This window comes from Pristiophorus japonicus, chromosome 15 (assembly GCF_044704955.1).
Source record: "Pristiophorus japonicus isolate sPriJap1 chromosome 15, sPriJap1.hap1, whole genome shotgun sequence".
Classification (NCBI taxonomy): Eukaryota; Metazoa; Chordata; class Chondrichthyes; family Pristiophoridae; genus Pristiophorus; species Pristiophorus japonicus.
Window position 1 is genome coordinate 95,661,116 of NC_091991.1, and position 20,846 is coordinate 95,681,961.

The window sequence follows — 20,846 nt, forward strand, 5'->3', positions numbered from 1 at the left end:
GTTAATGTACTGGGGGATGGGGTTCAGTGGGGGAGTTAATCTACTGGGGATGGGGTTCAGTGGGACAGTTAATGTACTGGGAATGGGGTTCAGTGGGGGGGTTAATGTACTGGGGATGAGGTTCAGTGGCGGGGTTAATGTACTGGGGATGAGGTTCAGTGGGGGGGTTAATGTACTGGGGATGAGGTTCAGTGGGGGAGTTAATGTACTGGGGATGGGGTTCAGTGGGAGAGTTACTGTACTGGGGATGGGGTTCAGTGGGAGAGTTAATGTACTGGGGATTTGGTTCAGTGGGGAGTTAATGTACTGGGGGATGGGGTTCAGTGGGAGAGTTAATGTACTGGGGGATGGGGTTCAGTGGGAGAGTTAATGTACTGGTGGATGGGGTTCAGTGGGGGAGTTAATGTTCTGGGAATGGGTTTCATGGGGGAGTTAATGTACTGAGGGTTGGGGTTCAGTGGGGGATTTAATGTACTGGGGGATAGGGTTCAGTGGGACAGGTAATGTACTGGGGATGGGGTTCAGTGGGGAAGTTAATGTACTGGGAATGGGGTTCCGTGGGGGAGTTAATGTACTGGGGATGGGGTTCAGTGGGGGGAGTTAATGTACTGGGGATGGGGTTCAGTGGGGCAGTTAATGTGCTGGGGATGGGGTTCAGTGGGGGGGCTAATGTACTGGGGATGGGGTTCAGTGGGAGGGTTAAATGTACTGGGGATGAGGTTCAGTGGGGAGGTTAATGTACTGGGGATGAGGTTCAGTGGGGGGGTTAATGTACTGGGGATGAGGTTCAGTGGGGGGATTAATGTACCGGGGATGAGGTTCAGTGGGGGAGTTAATGTTCTGGGGATGAGGTTCAGTGGGGGGGGTTAATGTACTGGGGATGGGGTTCAGTTGGAGAGTTAATGTACTGGGGGATGGGGTTCAGTGGGGGAGTTAATGTGCTGGGGGATGGGGTTCTGTGGGGGGTTAATGTACTGGGGATGGGGTTCAGTGGGGAGGTTAATGTTCTGGGGATGAGGTGCAGTGGGGGGTTAATGTACTGGGGATGAGGTTCAGTGGGGGGGTTAATGTACTGGGGATGAGGTTCAGTGGGGGGGTTAATGTACTGGGGATGAGGTTCAGTGGGGGAGTTAATGTACTGGGGATGGGGTTCAGTGGGAGAGTTACTGTACTGGGGATGGGGTTCAGTGGGAGAGTTAATGTACTGGGGATTTGGTTCAGTGGGGAGTTAATGTACTGGGGGATGGGGTTCAGTGGGAGAGTTAATGTACTGGGGGATGGGGTTCAGTGGGGGAGTTAATGTTCTGGGAATGGGTTTCATGGGGGAGTTAATGTACTGAGGGTTGGGGTTCAGTGGGGGAGTTAACGTGCTGGGGATGGGGTTCAGTGGGGGGGCTAATGTACTGGGGATGGGGTTCAGTGGGAGGGTTAAATGTACTGGGGATGAGGTTCAGTGGGGAGGTTAATGTACTGGGGATGAGGTTCAGTGGGGGGGTGAATGTACTGGGGATGAGGTTCAGTGGGGGGGTTAATGTACTGGGGATGAGGTTCAGTGGGGGGGTTAATGTACTGGGGATGAGGTTCAGTGGGGGGGTTAATGTACTGGGGATGGGGTTCAGTGGGGGGGTTAATGTAATGGGGATGAGGTTCAGTGGGGGTGTTAATGTACTGGGGATTGGGTTCAGTGGGGGGGTTAATGTACTGGGGATGGGGTTCATTGGGGGTGTTAATGTACTGGAGATGGGGTTCAGTGGGGGGGTTAATGTACTGGGGATGAGGTGCAGTGGGGGGGTTAATGTACTGGGGATGAGGTTCAGTGGGGGGGTTAATGTACTGGGGATGGGGTTCAGTGGGGGAGTTACTGTACTGGGGATGGGGTTCAGTGGGGTGGTTAATGTACTGGGGATGGGCTTCAGTGGGGAGTTAATGTACTGGGGGATGGGGTTCAGTGGGGGAGTTAATGTACTGGGGGATGGGGTTCAGTGGGGGAGTTAATATACTGGGGGATAGGGTTCAGTTGAACAGTTAATGTACTGGGGATGGGTTTCAGTGGGTGAGTTAATGTACTGGGGATGGGGTTCAGTGGGGGAGTTAATGTACTAGGGATGGGGTTCAGTGGGGAAGTTAATGTACTGGGGATTTGGTTCAGTGGGGAGTTAATGTACTGGGGGATGGGGTTCAGTGGTGATTTAATGTACTGGGGGATGGGGTTCAGTTGGAGAGTTAATGTACTGGGGATGGGGTTCAGTGGGGGAGTTAATGTACTGGGGATGGGGTTCAGTGGGGGGGTTAGTGTACTGGGGAAGAGGTTCAGTGGGGGGGGTTAATATACTGGGGATGGGGTTCAGTGGCAGAGTTAATGTACTGGGGATGGGGTTCAGTGGGGGGTTAATGTACTGGGGATGAGGGTCAGTAGGGGGGTTAATGTACTGGGGATGAGGTTCAGTGAGGGGGTTAATGTTCTGGGGATGGGGTTCAGTGGGAGAGTTAATGTACTGGGGGATGGGGTTCAGTGGGGGAGTTAATATACTGGGGGATAGGGTTCAGTTGAACAGTTAATGTACTGGGGATGGGGTTCAGTGGGTGAGTTAATGTACTGGGGATGGGGTTCAGTGGGGGAGTTAATGTACTAGGGATGGGGTTCAGTGGGGAAGTTAATGTACTGGGGATGGGGTTCAGTGGGGGAGTTAATGTACTGGGGGATGGGGTTCAGAGGGAGAGTTAATGTACTGGGGATGGGGTTCAGTGGGGAGTTAATGTACTGGAGGATGCGGTTCAGTGGGGGAGTTAATGTACTGGGAATGGGTTTCATGGGGGAGTTAATGTACTGGGGTTTCGGGTTCAGTGGGGGAGTTAATGTACTGGGAATGGGTTTCATGGGGGAGTTAATGTACTGGGGTTTCGGGTTCAGTGGGGGAGTTAATGTACTGGGGGATGGGGTTCAGTGGGGGAGTTAATCTACTGGGGATGGGGTTCAGTGGGACAGTTAATGTACTGGGAATGGGGTTCAGTGGGGGGGTTAATGTACTGGGGATGAGGTTCAGTGGGGGGGTTAATGTACTGGGGATGAGGTTCAGTGGGGGGGTTAATGTACTGGGGATGAGGTTCAGTGGGGGAGTTAATGTACTGGGGATGGGGTTCAGTGGGAAAGTTACTGTACTGGGGATGGGGTTCAGTGGGAGAGTTAATGTACTGGGGATTTGGTTCAGTGGGGGATTTAATGTACTGGGGGATAGGGTTCAGTGGGACAGGTAATGTACTGGGGATGGGGTTCAGTGGGGAAGTTAATGTACTGGGAATGGGGTTCCGTGGGGGAGTTAATGTACTGGGGATGGGGTTCAGTGGGGGGAGTTAATGTACTGGGGATGGGGTTCAGTGGGGCAGTTAATGTGCTGGGGATGGGTCTCAGTGGGGGGGCTAATGTACTGGGGATGGGGTTCAGTGGGAGGGTTATATGTACTGGGGATGAGGTTCAGTGGGGGGGTTAATGTACTGGGGATGGGGTTCAGTTGGAGAGTTAATGTACTGGGGGATGGGGTTCAGTGGGGGAGTTAATGTACTGGGGGATAGGGTTCAGTTGGACAGGTAATGTACTGGGGATGGGGTTCAGTGGGAGAGTTACTGTACTGGGGATGGGGTTCAGTGGGAGAGTTAATGTACTGGGGATTTGGTTCAGTGGGGAGTTAATGTACTGGGGGATGGGGTTCAGTGGGAGAGTTAATGTACTGGGGGATGGGGTTCAGTGGGGGAGTTAATGTTCTGGGAATGGGTTTCATGGGGGAGTTAATGTACTGAGGGTTGGGGTTCAGTGGGGGAGTTAACGTGCTGGGGATGGGGTTCAGTGGGGGGGCTAATGTACTGGGGATGGGGTTCAGTGGGAGGGTTAAATGTACTGGGGATGAGGTTCAGTGGGGAGGTTAATGTACTGGGGATGAGGTTCAGTGGGGGGGTTAATGTACTGGGGATGAGGTTCAGTGGGGGGGTTAATGTACTGGGGATGAGGTTCAGTGGGGGGGTTAATGTACTGGGGATGAGGTTCAGTGGGGGGGTTAATATACTGGGGATGAGGTTCAGTGGGGGGGTTAATGTACTGGCGATGGGGTTCAGTGGGGTGGTTAATGTACTGGGGATGGGCTTCAGTGGGGAGTTAATGTACTGGGGGATGGGGTTCAGTGGGGGAGTTAATGTACTGGGGGATGGGGTTCAGTGGGGGAGTTAATATACTGGGGGATAGGGTTCAGTTGAACAGTTAATGTACTGGGGATGGGGTTCAGTGGGTGAGTTAATGTACTGGGGATGGGGTTCAGTGGGGGAGTTAATGTACTAGGGATGGGGTTCAGTGGGGAAGTTAATGTACTGGGGATTTGGTTCAGTGGGGAGTTAATGTACTGGGGGATGGGGTTCAGTGGTGAGTTAATGTACTGGGGGATGGGGTTCAGTTGGAGAGTTAATGTACTGGGGATGGGGTTCAGTGGGGGAGTTAATGTACTGGGGATGGGGTTCAGTGGGGGGGTTAGTGTACTGGGGAAGAGGTTCAGTGGGGGGGGGTTAATATACTGGGGATGGGGTTCAGTGGCAGAGTTAATGTACTGGGGATGGGGTTCAGTGGGGGGTTAATGTACTGGGGATGAGGGTCAGTAGGGGGGTTAATGTACTGGGGATGAGGTTCAGTGAGGGGGTTAATGTTCTGGGGATGGGGTTCAGTGGGAGAGTTAATGTACTGGGGGATGGGGTTCAGTGGGGGAGTTAATATACTGGGGGATAGGGTTCAGTTGAACAGTTAATGTACTGGGGATGGGGTTCAGTGGGTGAGTTAATGTACTGGGGATGGGGTTCAGTGGGGGAGTTAATGTACTAGGGATGGGGTTCAGTGGGGAAGTTAATGTACTGGGGATGGGGTTCAGTGGGGGAGTTAATGTACTGGGGGATGGGGTTCAGAGGGAGAGTTAATGTACTGGGGATGGGGTTCAGTGGGGAGTTAATGTACTGGAGGATGCGGTTCAGTGGGGGAGTTAATGTACTGGGAATGGGTTTCATGGGGGAGTTAATGTACTGGGGTTTCGGGTTCAGTGGGGGAGTTAATGTACTGGGAATGGGTTTCATGGGGGAGTTAATGTACTGGGGTTTCGGGTTCAGTGGGGGAGTTAATGTACTGGGGGATGGGGTTCAGTGGGGGAGTTAATCTACTGGGGATGGGGTTCAGTGGGACAGTTAATGTACTGGGAATGGGGTTCAGTGGGGGGGTTAATGTACTGGGGATGAGGTTCAGTGGGGGGGTTAATGTACTGGGGATGAGGTTCAGTGGGGGAGTTAATGTACTGGGGATGGGGTTCAGTGGGAAAGTTACTGTACTGGGGATGGGGTTCAGTGGGAGAGTTAATGTACTGGGGATTTGGTTCAGTGGGGAGTTAATGTACTGGGGGATGGGGTTCAGTGGGAGAGTTAATGTACTGGGGGATGGGGTTCAGTGGGAGAGTTAATGTACTGGTGGATGGGGTTCAGTGGGGGAGTTAATGTTCTGGGAATGGGTTTCATGGGGGAGTTAATGTACTGAGGGTTGGGGTTCAGTGGGGGATTTAATGTACTGGGGGATAGGGTTCAGTGGGACAGGTAATGTACTGGGGATGGGGTTCAGTGGGGAAGTTAATGTACTGGGAATGGGGTTCCGTGGGGGAGTTAATGTACTGGGGATGGGGTTCAGTGGGGGGAGTTAATGGACTGGGGATGGGGTTCAGTGGGGCAGTTAATGTGCTGGGGATGGGTCTCAGTGGGGGGGCTAATGTACTGGGGATGGGGTTCAGTGGGAGGGTTATATGTACTGGGGATGAGGTTCAGTGGGGGGGGTTAATGTACTGGGGATGGGGTTCAGTTGGAGAGTTAATGTACTGGGGGATGGGGTTCAGTGGGGGAGTTACTGTACTGGTGGATGGGGTTCAGTGGGGGAGTTAATGTTCTGGGAATGGGTTTCATGGGGGAGTTAATGTACTGAGGGTTGGGGTTCAGTGGGGGAGTTAATGTACTGGGGGATAGGGTTCAGTTGGACAGGTAATGTACTGGGGATGGGGTTCAGTGGGGAAGTTAATGTACTGGGAATGGGGTTCCGTGGGGGAGTTAATGTACTGGGGATGGGGTTCAGTGGGGGGAGTTAATGTACTGGGGATGGGGTTCAGTGGGACAGTTAACGTGCTGGGGATGGGGTTCAGTGGGGGGGCTAATGTACGGGGGATGGGGTTCAGTGGGAGGGTTAAATGTACTGGGGATGAGGTTCAGTGGGGGGGTTAATATACTAGGGATGAGGTTCAGTGGGGGAGTTGATGTACTGGGGATGAGGTTCAGTGGGGGGGTTAATGTACTGGGGATGAGGTTCAGTGGGGGTGTTAATGTACTGGGGATGGGGTTCAGTGGGGAGTTAATGTACTGGGGGATGGGGTTCAGTGGGGGAGTTAATGTACTGGGAATGGGTTTCATGGGGGAGTTAATGTAGTGGGGTTTCGGGTTCAGTGGGGGAGTTAATGTACTGGGAATGGGTTTCATGGGGGAGTTATAGTACTGGGGTTTCGGGTTCAGTGGGGGAGTTAATGTACTGGGGGATGGGGTTCAGTGGGGCAGTTAATCTACTGGGGATGGGGTTCAGTGGGACAGTTAATGTACTGGGAATGTGGTTCAGTGGGGGGGTTAATGTATTGGGGATGAGGTTCAGTGGTGGGGTTTATGTACTGGGGATGAGGTTCAGTGGGGGGTTTAATGTACTGGGAATAAGGTTCAGTGGAGGAGTTAATGAACTGGGGATGAGGTTCAGTGGGGGGGGTTAATGTATTGGGGATGAGTTTCAGTGGGGGGGTTAATGTACTGGGGATGAGGTTCAGTGGGGGGGTTAATGTACTGGGGATGGGGTTCAGTTGGAGAGTTAATGTACTGGGGGATGGGGTTCAGTGGGGGAGTTAACGTACTGGGGGTGGGGTTCAGTGGGGGGGTTAATGTACTGGGGATGAGGTTCAGTGGGGTGTTAATGTACTGGGGATGAGGTGCAGTGGGGGGGTTAATGTACTGGGGGTGAGGTTCAGTGGGGGGGTTAATGTAGTGGGCATGGGGTTCAGTGGGGGAGTTAATGTACTGGGGATGGGGTTCAGTGGGGGAGTTAATGTACTGGGGATTTGGTTCAGTGGGGAGTTAATGTACTGGGAGATGGGGTTCAGTGGTGAGTTAATGTACTGGGGGATGGGGTTCAGTTGGAGAGTTAATGTACTGGGGATGGGGTTCAGTGGGGGAGTTAATGTACTGGGGATGGGGTTCAGTGGGGGGGTTAGTGTACTGGGGAAGAGGTTCAGTGGGGGGGGTTAATGTACTGGGGATGGGGTTCAGTGGGAGAGTTAATGTACTGGGGATGGGGTTCAGTGGGGGGTTAATGTACTCGGGATGAGGGTCAGTAGGGGGGTTAATGTACTGGGGATGAGGTTCAGTGGGGGGGTTAATGTTCTGGGGATGGGGTTCAGTGGGAGAGTTAATGTACTGGGGGATGGGGTTCAGTGGGGGAGTTAATATACTGGGGGATAGGGTTCAGTTGAACAGTTAATGTACTGGGGATGGGGTTCAGTGGGGGAGTTAATGTACTGGGGATGGGGTTCAGTGGGGGAGTTAATGTACTAGGGATGGGGTTCAGTGGGGAAGTTAATGTACTGGGGATGGGGTTCAGTGGGGGAGTTAATGTACTGGGGGATGGGGTTCAGAGGGAGAGTTAATGTACTGGGAATGGGGTTCAGTGGGGAGTTAATGTACTGGGGGATGCGGTTCAGTGGGGGAGTTAATGTACTGGGAATGGGTTTCATGGGGGAGTTAATGTACTGGGGTTTCGGGTTCAGTGGGGGAGTTAATGTAATGGGAATGGGTTTCATGGGGGAGTTAATGTACTGGGGTTTCGGGTTCAGTGGGGGAGTTAATGTACTGGGGGATGGGGTTCAGTGGGGGAGTTAATCTACTGGGGATGGGGTTCAGTGGGACAGTTAATGTACTGGGAATGGGGTTCAGTGGGGGGGTTAATGTACTGGGGATGAGGTTCAGTGGGGGGGTTAATGTACTGGGGATGAGGTTCAGTGGGGGGGTTAATGTACTGGGGATGAGGTTCAGTGGGTGAGTTAATGTACTGGGGATGGGGTTCAGTGGGAGAGTTACTGTACTGGGGATGGGGTTCAGTGGGAGAGTTAATGTACTGGGGATTTGGTTCAGTGGGGAGTTAATGTACTGGGGAATGGGGTTCAGTGGGAGAGTTAATGTACTGGGGGATGGGGTTCAGTGGGAGAGTTAATGTGCTGGTGGATGGGGTTCAGTGGGGGAGTTAATGTTCTGGGAATGGGTTTCATGGGGGAGTTAATGTACTGAGGGTTGGGGTTCAGTGGGGGATTTAATGTACTGGGGGATAGGGTTCAGTGGGACAGTTAATGTACTGGGGATGGGGTTCAGTGGGGAAGTTAATGTACTGGGAATGGGGTTCCGTGGGGGAGTTAATGTACTGGGGATGGGGTTCAGTGGGGGGAGTTAATGTACTGGGGATGGGGTTCAGTGGGGCAGTTAATGTGCTGGGGATGGGGTTCAGTGGGGGGGCTAATGTACTGGGGATGGGGTTCAGTGGGAGGGTTAAATGTACTGGGGATGAGGTTCAGTGGGGAGGTTAATGTACTGGGGATGAGGTTCAGTGGGGGGGTTAATGTACTGGGGATGAGGTTCAGTGGGGGGATTAATATACTGGGGATGAGGTTCAGTGGGGGAGTTAATGTTCTGGGGATGAGGTTCAGTGGGGGGGTTAATGTACTGGGGATGGGGTTCAGTTGGAGAGTTAATGTACTGGGGGATGGGGTTCAGTGGTGGAGTTAATGTACTGGGGGATGGGGTTCAGTGGGGGAGTTAATGTGCTGGGGGATGGGGTTCAGTGGGGGGTTAATGTACTGGGGATGGGGTTCAGTGGGGAGGTTAATGTACTGGGGATGAGGTGCAGTGGGGGGTTAATGTACTGGGGATGAGGTTCAGTGGGGGGGTTAATGTACTGGGGATGAGGTTCAGTGGGGGGGTTAATGTACTGGGGATGAGGTTCAGTGGGGGAGTTAATGTACTGGGGATGGGGTTCAGTGGGAGAGTTACTGTACTGGGGATGGGGTTCAGTGGGAGAGTTAATGTACTGGGGATTTGGTTCAGTGGGGAGTTAATGTACTGGGGGATGGGGTTCAGTGGGAGAGTTAATGTACTGGGGGATGGGGTTCAGTGGGGGAGTTAATGTTCTGGGAATGGGTTTCATGGGGGAGTTAATGTACTGAGGGTTGGGGTTCAGTGGGGGAGTTAACGTGCTGGGGATGGGGTTCAGTGGGGGGGCTAATGTACTGGGGATGGGGTTCAGTGGGAGGGTTAAATGTACTGGGGATGAGGTTCAGTGGGGAGGTTAATGTACTGGGGATGAGGTTCAGTGGGGTGGTTAATGTACTGGGGATGAGGTTCAGTGGGGGGGTTAATGTACTGGGGATGAGGTTCAGTGGGGGGGTTAATGTACTGGGGATGGGGTTCAGTGGGGGGGTTAATGTAATGGGGATGAGGTTCAGTGGGGGTGTTAATGTACTGGGGATTGGGTTCAGTGGGGGGGTTAATATACTGGGGATGGGGTTCATTGGGGGTGTTAATGTACTGGAGATGGGGTTCAGTGGGGGGTTAATGTACTGGGGTTGAGGTGCAGTGGGGGGGTTAATGTACTGGGGATGAGGTTCAGTGGGGGGGTTAATGTACTGGGGATGGGGTTCAGTGGGAGAGTTACTGTACTGGGGATGGGGTTCAGTGGGGGAGTTAATGTACTGGGGATTTGGTTCAGTGGGGAGTTAATGTACTGGGGGATGGGGTTCAGTGGGAGAGTTAATGTACTGGGGGATGGGGTTCAGTGGGAGAGTTAATGTACTGGTGGATGGGGTTCAGTGGGGGAGTTAATGTTCTGGGAATGGGGTTCCGTGGGGGAGTTAATGTACTGGGGATGGGGTTCAGTGGGGGGAGTTAATGTACTGGAGATGGGGTTCAGTGGGACAGTTAACGTGCTGGGGATGGGGTTCAGTGGGGGGGCTAATGTACGGGGGATGGGGTTCAGTGGGAGGGTTAAATGTACTGGGGATGAGGTTCAGTAGGGGGGTTAATATACTGGGGATGAGGTTCAGTGGGGGAGTTAATGTACTGGGGATGAGGTTCAGTGGGGGGGTTAATGTACTGGGGATGAGGTTCAGTGGGGGGGTTAATGTACTGGGGATGAGGTTCAGTGGGGGGGTTAATGTACTGGTGATGGGGTTCAGTGGGGTGGTTAATGTAATGGGGATGGGGTTCAGTGGGGGTGTTAATGTACTGGGGATGGGGTTCAGTGGGGAGTTAATGTACTGGGGGATGGGGTTCAGTGGGGGAGTTAATGTACTGGGAATGGGTTTCATGGGGGAGTTAATGTAGTGGGGTTTCGGGTTCAGTGGGGGAGTTAATGTACTGGGAATGGGTTTCATGGGGGAGTTATAGTACTGGGGTTTCGGGTTCAGTGGGGGAGTTAATGTACTGGGGGATGGGGTTCAGTGGGGCAGTTAATCTACTGGGGATGGGGTTCAGTGGGACAGTTAATGTACTGGGAATGGGGTTCAGTGGGGGGGTTAATGTATTGGGGATGAGGTTCAGTGGTGGGGTTTATGTACTGGGGATGAGGTTCAGTGGGGGGTTTAATGTACTGGGAATAAGGTTCAGTGGGGGAGTTAATGAACTGGGGATGAGGTTCAGTGGGGGGGGTTAATGCATTGGGGATGAGGTTCAGTGGGGGGGTTAATGTACTGGCGATGGGGTTCAGTGGGGTGGTTAATGTAATGGGGATGGGGTTCAGTGGGGGAGTTAATGTACTGGGGATTTGGTTCAGTGGGGAGTTAATGTACTGGGGGATGGGGTTCACTGGTGAGTTAATGTACTGGGGGATGAGGGTCAGTAGGGGGGTTAATGTACTGGGGATGAGGTTCAGTGGGGGGGTTAATGTTCTGGGGATGGGGTTCAGTGGGAGAGTTAATGTACTGGGGGATGGGGTTCAGTGGGGGAGTTAATATACTGGGGGATAGGGTTCAGTTGAACAGTTAATGTACTGGGGATGGGGTTCAGTGGGTGAGTTAATGTACTGGGGATGGGGTTCAGTGGGTGAGTTAATGTACTGGGGATGGGGTTCAGTGGGGGAGTTAATGTACTAGGGATGGGGTTCAGTGGGGAAGTTAATGTACTGGGGATGGGGTTCAGTGGGGGAGTTAATGTACTGGGGGATGGGGTTCAGAGGGAGAGTTAATGTACTGGGGATGGGGTTCAGTGGGGAGTTAATGTACTGGGGGATGCGGTTCAGTGGGGGAGTTAATGTACTGGGAATGGGTTTCATGGGGGAGTTAATGTACTGGGGTTTCGGGTTCAGTGGGGGAGTTAATGTACTGGGAATGGGTTTCATGGGGGAGTTAATGTACTGGGGTTTCGGGTTCAGTGGGGGAGTTAATGTACTGGGGGATGGGGTTCAGTGGGGGAGTTAATCTACTGGGGATGGGGTTCAGTGGGAAAGTTAATGTACTGGGAATGGGGTTCAGTGGGGGGGTTAATGTACTTGGGATGAGGTTCAGTGGGGGGGTTAATGTACTGGGGATGAGGTTCAGTGGGGGGGTTAATGTACTGGGGATGAGGTTCAGTGGGGGAGTTAATGTACTGGGGATGGGGTTCAGTGGGAGTGTTACTGTACTGGGGATGGGGTTCAGTGGGAGAGTTAATGTACTGGGGATTTGGTTCAGTGGGGAGTTAATGTACTGGGGGATGGGGTTCAGTGGGAGAGTTAATGTACTGGGGATGGGGTTCAGTGGGAGAGTTAATGTACTGGTGGATGGGGTTCAGTGGGGGAGTTAATGTTCTGGGAATGGGTTTCATGGGGGAGTTAATGTACTGAGGGTTGGGGTTCAGTGGGGGATTTAATGTACTGGGGGATAGGGTTCAGTGGGACAGGTAATGTACTGGGGATGGGGTTCAGTGGGGAAGTTAATGTACTGGGAATGGGGTTCCGTGGGGGAGTTAATGTACTGGGGATGGGGTTCAGTGGGGGGAGTTAATGTACTGGGGATGGGGTTCAGTGGGGGGGTTAATGTACTGGGGATGGTGTTCTGTGGGGGGGTTAATGTACTGGGGATGGGGTTCAGTGGGGGGGTTAATGTACTGGGGATGGGGTTCAGTGGGGGGGTTGGAATGAGTGTTGACTTTAGGGTTGGGTTGAGCTGGATGCTCTGCGATGGGCTGAATGGCCTGGTGACCTTGACTGCTGTCGGCCTTGTGTGACGTGTCGGGTTGTCACCTCAAATCCTCTTCCTGCGTCTGGCCCCTCCATGTTATCGGGATAATGATTGCCATGTAATGGTTGAGGTGTAAATCCCAAGATGTGGAGAATGGAGATCGTTTGTGAGGGAATTCTGGGGATGTTTGCTGTGTTTGCAGGATGTGCTGTCGAGGTGATTGGGGATGGGTAGACGCTGCTGCCCTGGGTGTTTACGGGATGGTGTGGTGGTCGCGAGGAGAGCAGATTGTGATACATTGCTCTTCCATGCTGGCCGCCCTGGTCCTGAGTGATTGTTTATATTGGTTTGTCGCTGGGCCCTTGATCAGCAGCCTGTGTGTGCCGAGTGGAGGGGAGGGGAGGGGGCTCTGTGTTGATCACTGGACCCTGTGAATCACAGCAATGAGACCTTGTTCCCCTGAGGCTCGGTCTGAAGGTCGGCCTCACTGGAAGGTGGGCCGCGGTCCAGGGGGAAGGGTGGGATTGTCTTCCAGGCTGGAGTAGCAGCAGGACAGAGCAGCCTGGCTATTCCATCTCCTCCCCCTCTGCTCTACCCTGACCCATTTGTCGGGATCATTACATATTCGCTGTGACTTCCAGTTCCTGGCCATCCGGTAATCTGCAGCCGTGGAGCTTCGGCACGAGGGTGTGTGTCGGGGGGGGGGCCTTTGTGGAGGGCGAGGAGGTCTGCAGTCAGCCTGCACTGCCTGACCTCGGCACCGTCCAGTCACTCCCGCGTAGCAACGCCCTGCGACCCCAGGAAGCAGCAATAACCGGGGCAGGGAGGGGAATGAACTGCTCACCCTCGCCCCACTCCCAGCACCATCAGGATGCAGTGGGCAGGAAGGGGCAACTAATGTTGGGGCAGGGCAGGCCTCGCCCCTCAATATGGCCTCGTTCACCGCGTTATCCCACCCCCATGCTGGGGCGTCTGGCGGAGGTGCCTCCAGCCCAGATTCTCTGCTGCTCCCAGTTCCGACCATTCCCCCTCATACTGAGATTTCCTTTTGAGGACTGCCCCTCCGCCTTTCTGCTGGACCGAGTGCTCTGAATTTCCTGCACTGACTGTACTTCCTGTTTTCCTCTGCCCCATTCTGTCTCTGTGTGTGTGTGTGTGTGTGTGTGTGTGTGTGTGTGTCTCTGTCTGTGCGGGACTGTGTGTATGTGTCTGTGTGTGTGTCTCTCTTTCTGTGTGTGTGTCTGTGTGTGTGTGTGTGTGTGTGGGTGCCTGACTGTATGTGTGCCTGACTACACGTGACTGTGTGTGTGTGTGTGTGCCTGTGTCTGTGTGTGTGCATGTTTCTCTCTGTCTGTCTGTGTCTCTGTGTGTGTGTGCGTGTGTGTGTGTGCCTTTGACTGTGTGTCTGTCTGTGTATGTGTGTGCGTGTCACTCTCTCTGTGTTTGTCTGTGACTGTATGTGTGTCTGTGTGTGTCTGTGTGACTGTATGCCTGTATGTGTGTGTGTCTGTCTGTGTGTGTCTGTCTGTCTGTATGACTGTGTTTCTATCTGTGTGTTTCTATCTGTGTGTGACTGTCTCTGTGTCTGTGTGTGACTGCATGTCTGTCTGTGTGACTGTGCATGTGTCTGTCTGTGTGTGACTGCGTGTCTGTGCATGTGATTGTGTGCCTGTCTGCATGTGACTGTGCGTGTGTCTGTGTATATGACTGTGTGTCTGCGTGTGTCTGTCTGTGTATATGACTGTGTGTCTGCGTGTGACTGTCTGTCTGCATGTGACTGTGTGTGGGCCTGTGACTGTGCGTATGTCTGTCTGTCTGCGTGTGGGCGTGTGACTGTGTGTGTGCGTGTGACTGTGTGTCTGTCTGTCTGCGTGTGACTGTGTGCGGGCATGTGACTTTGTGTCTGTCTGCGTGTGACTGTGTCTGTGCGTGTGACTGTCTGTCTGCGTGTGACTGTGTGTGTGAAGAGGGTGAGTACTACCCCTGGGAGAAGGAGCTCCAGTTTGGGCTCTGGGTCCACCACCTGTCTGATGAAGAGGACAACCCTTCGTTCAGAGGTATCTGCTTCGCTTCTCTCCGAGTGCCCGAGTCACCACAAGTGCTGAGATACAATCCGCTCCTTTTGACCGGGCAGCAGCTGGCTTGGGACTCTGCATTGGCCGGGAGCTCAAGCTGGACTCTTGTTCACTTTAATCAACCTGGCCGAGAACTACGGCAAACCGCTAGTGAGCGGAGTTTGAGAGCGAGATTCTCTCACACACCCTGCTGATAGCACTGAGCTAAAAGGAGTGCACTGTATTTCCCGGTTGCAGCTGGGTGTGTCGTGCGGAGTGGAGGCAGGAGGTTACTGCAAGGCATCACCAGCCACAGCGATACACCAACTGGGCCTCAGGCTTCCAATGCGGCCTTCCGTTACTAACTACTGCAGAGAGGGAGCTGCCAGACTACTGGCACCGGGTGGCCAGCTGGCACAAGGCAGGCTCGGGCCCGTGTTTTCGGTGGGCCAGGCCCTGAGATTGGCTCCCGCTGGCACATGATACATACTGGGTATTGCTGGCTCTCTGGGCTGTGCTGGAACCTCCTCCGCTGCTCTCATTAACCCTTTACCTGGTGGAGCGTCTGGCTATAATATTTGGCAAGAAAAGGCATCACTCCTGAATGCTGGAGATTTGAGTGGAGGCGTGGGGTGTCATGTGCCACTCACTCCACACCATGCTCACCTGTGGCTGGTGGACTGTGCGGGTGCTGTGTGCTGCCCCACCCCAGGGCGTGTGCATGGTGTGTGGACTGTAATCTAACCCGTGTGCGACTAACCTGCTGCTTTCAGCGACACATCGCATCACATACAGTTTATGGCATAGGCTCCTCCCCCAGCCCCGAGACCTGTGCTGCACTCTGAGATTCTGTGTCCCTGGGCTGGCTTTGTACATGCTGCACAGAATCCGTTTAAATGTCACACAACAGGAGAGCAGGGATCAGGGACAGGGATCAGGCTCAGGGACAGGGATAGGGATCAGGGACAGGGATCAGGATCAGGGATAGGGACAGGGATCAGGAAGGCAAATGGAATGTTGGCCTTTATTGCAAGGGGGATAGAATATAAAAGTAGAGAAGTCCTGCTACAACTGTACAGGGTATTGGTGAGGCCACACCTGGAGTACTGCGTACAGTTTTGGTCTCCGTATTTAAGGAGGGATATACTTGCATTGGAGGCTGTTCAGAGAAGGTTCACTAGGTTGATTCCGGAGATGAGGGGGTTGACTTATGAAGATAGGTTGAGCAGGTTGGGCCTGTACACATTGGAGTTCAGAAGATGATGAAAGGTGATCTTATCGAAACATATAAGATAATGAGGGGGCTCGACAAGGTGGATGCAGAGAGGATGTTTCCATCATAGGGGAAACTAAAACTAGGGGACAAAGTCTCAGGATAAGGAGCTGCCCATTTAAAACTGAGATGAGGAGGAATTTCTTCTCTCAGAGGGTTGTAAATCTGTGGAATTCTCTGCCCCAGAGAATTGTGGAGGCTGGGTCATTGAATATATTTAAGGTGGAGATAGACAGATTTTTGAGCGATAAGGGAGTCAAGGGTTATGGGGAGCGGGCAGGGAAGTGGAGCTGAGCCCAGGATCAGATCAGCCATGATTTTATTGAATGGTGGAGCAGGCTCGAGGGACCGACTCCTGCTCCTATTTCTTATGTTCTAGGAATCAGTGGATAGGGATCAGGAGCAGAATTCACTGGATAGGGATCCGGAATCACTGGATAATGATCGGGAGCAGGAACCCTGGCTATATGTCCATGCAGTAACCCAGCAGAGAGTGGGACTGAAATCCATGGCATTCTGGTCTCTGCGGCTCAGCTCACTGGCTCCCCCTGCTGTGCTCCACTGCGCTCTGCGGCTCAGCTCACTGGCTCCCCCTGCTGTGCTCCGCTGCGCTCTGCGGCTCAGCTCACTGGCTCCCCCTGCTGTGCTCCGCTGCGCTCTGCGGCTCAGCTCACTGGCTCCCCCTGCTGTGCTCCGCTGCTCTCTGCACGGATTTGTTTGCAGTTTTTGACTCACACCTTTTATGCTGTGTCTCACTATTTCGTTGTCTCTCTTTCCTTCTTCCTCCTGCTATCTGCTAACAATCCTGCTCCCTCACTGGCACTGTCCGCCGTGTCAAGTAGCCTCGAGTCTACGGGTACGACAGATAATCAATCCCATTGATCCTCTGGAAATCAAGGCAGATGTTCACTGGACACACATCACTGGCCAGCAGGGGGCGCACTCGGCAATAACCTCACCCCCACAAGGTATGGTCCACCAGTGACTTCCACAAGTGCCGACACTGACCGAGTCTGGTAACTCTGAAGGTATCGGGGCGCACTGTGTGGGGGAGGGGCGTCGGGGGGGGCACACTGTGTGGGGGAGGGGTATCGGGGGGGGCGCACTGTGTGGGGGAGGGGTATCGGGGGGCGCACTGTGTGGGGAAGGGGTATCGGGGGGCGCACTGTGTGGGGGAGGGGTGTCGGGGGGGGCGCACTGTGTGGGGGAGGGGTGTCGGGGGGGCGCACTGTGTGGGGGAGGGGTATCGGGGGGCGCACTGTGGGGGAGGGGTATTGGGGGGCGCACTGTGTGGGGGAGGGGTATCGGGAGGCGCACTGTGGGGGAGGGGTATTGGGGGGCGCACTGTGTGGGGGAGGGGTATCGGGGACACGCACCGTGTTGGGGGAGGGTGTGAGAAATAACCTATTTATGGCTATCTGTGGTCACTTTAAGTAATCAGGTTCAAGTGCAAACCAATATGGCGGGTATATTGTGTTTAATCAGAGTTTAAGACGGAATCATTTGACAGCAAAACCATATGACCATGTCAAGCAGACAGCCGGTTGATACACACGAGCAATTCTCTGAGCGGCTTCTCTTCCTTTCATCAAGAGCCTCCTCTCTCTTCCATCTGTGAGGACAAACTCACAGGAGGTTACTTTTATTCTATCTTTAGGGGTGGGCTTGTAACGGGATATTGACAAGACCTTTTAACCTATTGAAGTTCCCCAAAAACTCAATACCCAATGGGGCTTTGAGTTCTTTGTCTTGACTCTTAAATCAAAAGCCTTCCCTAAAAATGTCTCATGATCTTGGTCACATGTCTTTTCTGTTTATACTTTCTCAGGGTTTCTTCCTTTGGAATTTACCTTATCTCTCTTGTCCTTATCCTCTCGGGTACCCATCAATACAAGGCCTTGCCTAGTACTCTTTCAACTCTGAGGTTTAAAGCAGAGCTATGTAACACTTCAATCTGTCGTTACCTGTCTTTATGATCGTGCAGATTGTTCCATTCTGAGATATTGTTTACGCTAACTTCCCCAACTTCCTTCCATTATCTTTATAAACAGTTGTGTTAAGCTAACTTCAATTCCTACCTCAGCATTATACCTAAAATACATTAAAAAGGTTCAAGTCTTAACTTAAAACATCACATAATCGCTTAGCAACAGGGAAATTGTATATCATACATAATATCCTCTGCAGGAAACAAAGACATTAGCACTTGTAAGCATCTATCTAGTCTGAGGAGACTTGTCACCTCAAATTTGAACATAACCAGTAAACAGTTTTAGTCGCATAACCATATACATTTTTAGGCATTTTTAGTTTCCAATAGTCCCCACCTTGAGAGGGAGAAAACTCTATTTCGACCTCTCATTTTCGACTCTCTACCAGCCTTGCCAACTCTTAAGTATTGGTACGACGGTTCAATCGATGTGTCATTATAATTAGAACTATTAAGAGCAGGCATTGAGCAGTTACTGGGACTGCTGATGTCATTCCTGCTCAGGGATGCTGACTAGCATTGTAGGCGACTTCCCAACACTTGCAATCCCTAACTTGCTCATTGCTTTCTCAATTTGGGCATTGTCTCATGTGCACAGGCCTTTTGACATGTGGACTGCTGAAAGATTAAATATCACTGGGAAAATCTCATATCTAACATCATTATACAGGCTCCCATGGGTGCGAGTGATTACTGAACCATTATCGGGACCTTCTGTTATTTCAGGACAGTTTCCTTCCTATTACTGGTTTTATTTACCGTAATCTTCTCTCTTTTTTGTGTTATTCCAACTACACCTCCACTAATAACACACCATCCCGCGCAGCATTGCGTGTTATTTTCCGTATTATTTGCTTGCCACTTTCCACTGGTATTCACCCTCATGTCTCAGCCAAAAAGACGGCCAATTCAAATCATATTTCCTAATGTCCCATTTTTTGCTTTTTACTTTATAGGATATTCCCATTAGTCCAGCTTTAACCAATGCTGTGAATGCCTGCCGGAACCATCCTGGGGCTTTATCCCTCCGTGCAGTCTAGTTGTACCCGATCTCCATTTCCTTCAGGTGCTGCTTCCAAGTAGTGAGTGTCGATAGGCCCCTCGCATATAAATTTTACCTCGATTATTTCCTTCAAAACTCGACCTGGTATACCATCGCCGTTGGTTTGATCATAATATTCCAGCCAGTCTGTAGAGATTGGAGAGGCGTTCAAGTGCCTTATGTATATGATGACCCTAGCAGGAGGGTTTGATAACTGATACAGTGTGCGACATGGTTCATTATCATTCTTAACTGGTTCGGTAAGGTAAAAGATGCAATATTTATTCTTTCATAGTTTTCAAATGATTGATATACCATTTACCTTGGTCCTCCCCTTTTTCTCAGGGAATTGCACCAGATAGGCAGAAGGACTGGCCCTGCCAATAATCGGGAAGGGGCCATTCCACTTTGGTTTGAAGCAATGTTGCCTCTTCCCATAGCTTAGTACCATTACAACATCTCCCACTTGATATGCAAATGATCGAACTTTCTTGTGGAAGTATTTCTTTGCCTGGCGTTTTGATAATACAATGTGTTGGTTTGTTCTATGTTCTCTATCACCATTTTAGTTGGCAGTCCTCTGTACTAAGGTTGTGGCTGAAGAGGTTAACAGATGGGCTAGCATTCGCATGAGTCGCCCAGTCATAGCTGGGTTGGGCAAGATACCCGCTGTGCTGTGTGGGGTGGATCCATTAGCCATTAGACACATTGCTGGGCCGATCTGCACAAAATGTGGTTAACATCGTTTTCAGAGTTCATTCGTCTTTCCACCACTCCCGATGATTGTAGGTGCTGAGTGATGTGAACTTTATGTGGGATACTCATTATCCGTTGTAGTTTGGGTAAAAATTTGGGCGGTGAAGTGTGACCCCTGATCGTTACCAACTTGGATCGTCACTCCCCACCTCGCAGATCACTTCACCCAATAAAAATCCAGCCGCTGTTTGTTTTACATGGAAGAGCCTCCATCCACATAGTAAATGTATCGACTACAACCAGACAGTACCACAAACCAGAAGGTCCAGTAAGTCAAATCAATTTGAAGGTGGGTCAACGGCCCAATGCTCGATTAGTGTGGGCACGTGGATTGTGCTGCAAACAGGGGGCAGGCAACAATTCACCCTCAAAGTAACATCCGTCACACAATCGGGATACTATTTCTGTAGCTTCTGAACTGTTACAGCAGCTGCATAGTGTCCTCCTACTGTGTGTGAGTGGAGGAGATGAACATTTTTGGGTGCCATGGATGGGGGAACACAGACAACTGGGGGCTCGGATGATAGCCACCGCAAGCTTCCCTAGACTGCTCCGGAGCCATTGGGTGTCTGCAGCCCATAGGCTGAGGAAGCCCACATCCATTTTGATGCAATGCAATAACAACCACAAAGAGGGAATAACTGGAATGGAGGGAAGGGATGTCCCCACCTGGGATACTGGCGGCTGACCTGAAGGGAGGAGTGGGGGCTTGCCAGAGGTCGCTGTTAGCAGCGGTGTCCTTAGCAGCACCATGTCCCTGTGAGTTACCCTGGGGGTGCAGCTTAGAAGAGCATGAGTGGGACTTTACCGTACCAACATAAAGAGGGGTTGAACGTGAATTTAAAGAGTCCCAAAGGGAAGCAAAGAGGTCAGCATGGAGCAGGGTCTTACCAACAATTATTCCGAGCATGCAACGGTAAAGATAGCAAAGTGTTAATCGCATAGGCAGTATCTAACCAGACATTAACAAGTATGTCATGGCTAATTGGGATTGCTGTCATCAGAGCTGCAACTTCAGCATATTGAGCGGGGAATGCATTTATACTTCAGTTCTCGGTCAGGCATAGGTACTGCAAATCCAGTAAGGGGCTTTCCATCCCTGTGATGGGATGATCCATCAATGTAGACATCCTGGGCATCACTTAGTGGAGTAAGAGGGATGGGGTGACAGTTGAACTTCAGTGGTGGAAGGGGGGCATTCATAGCTTCCCCCCTCATACAGTCGGAACTGGGGCATTATTTCCAAATCGCTGAGTTAACAGAAGAGTCCAATGACTGAGCCGAGCGGGGGAGACCAAAGTATCCCCTGGTTTGAGTAGAAGATTCAAAGGACTGGGGGCTGCAGATGATTATTTTGTTCAACCTGGTAAATAATGTGAAGTGTTAAACCACCCAAAAGGTAGCCAGCAAGTGTCGCCCACACACAGTGTAATTCGAC

At 51.9% G+C, this 20,846-nt stretch overlaps 1 protein-coding gene across 3 annotated transcripts in view; it reads left to right on the forward strand.

Moving 5' to 3' along the window:
- mical3a (microtubule associated monooxygenase, calponin and LIM domain containing 3a) overlaps positions 1-20,846 on the forward strand; it is a 637,446-nt gene that overhangs the window by 511,133 nt on the left and 105,467 nt on the right. For 2 of the 3 annotated variants that reach the window (XM_070900720.1, XM_070900721.1), the window contains 2 exons: positions 14,261-14,350; positions 16,463-16,588. The exons of the other annotated variant lie outside the window; for it this stretch is intronic. In XM_070900720.1, coding sequence (XP_070756821.1) covers positions 14,261-14,350; positions 16,463-16,588 — 216 coding nt within the window. The remainder of the gene's footprint in view (positions 1-14,260; positions 14,351-16,462; positions 16,589-20,846) is intronic. 3 annotated transcript variants of the gene reach the window in all.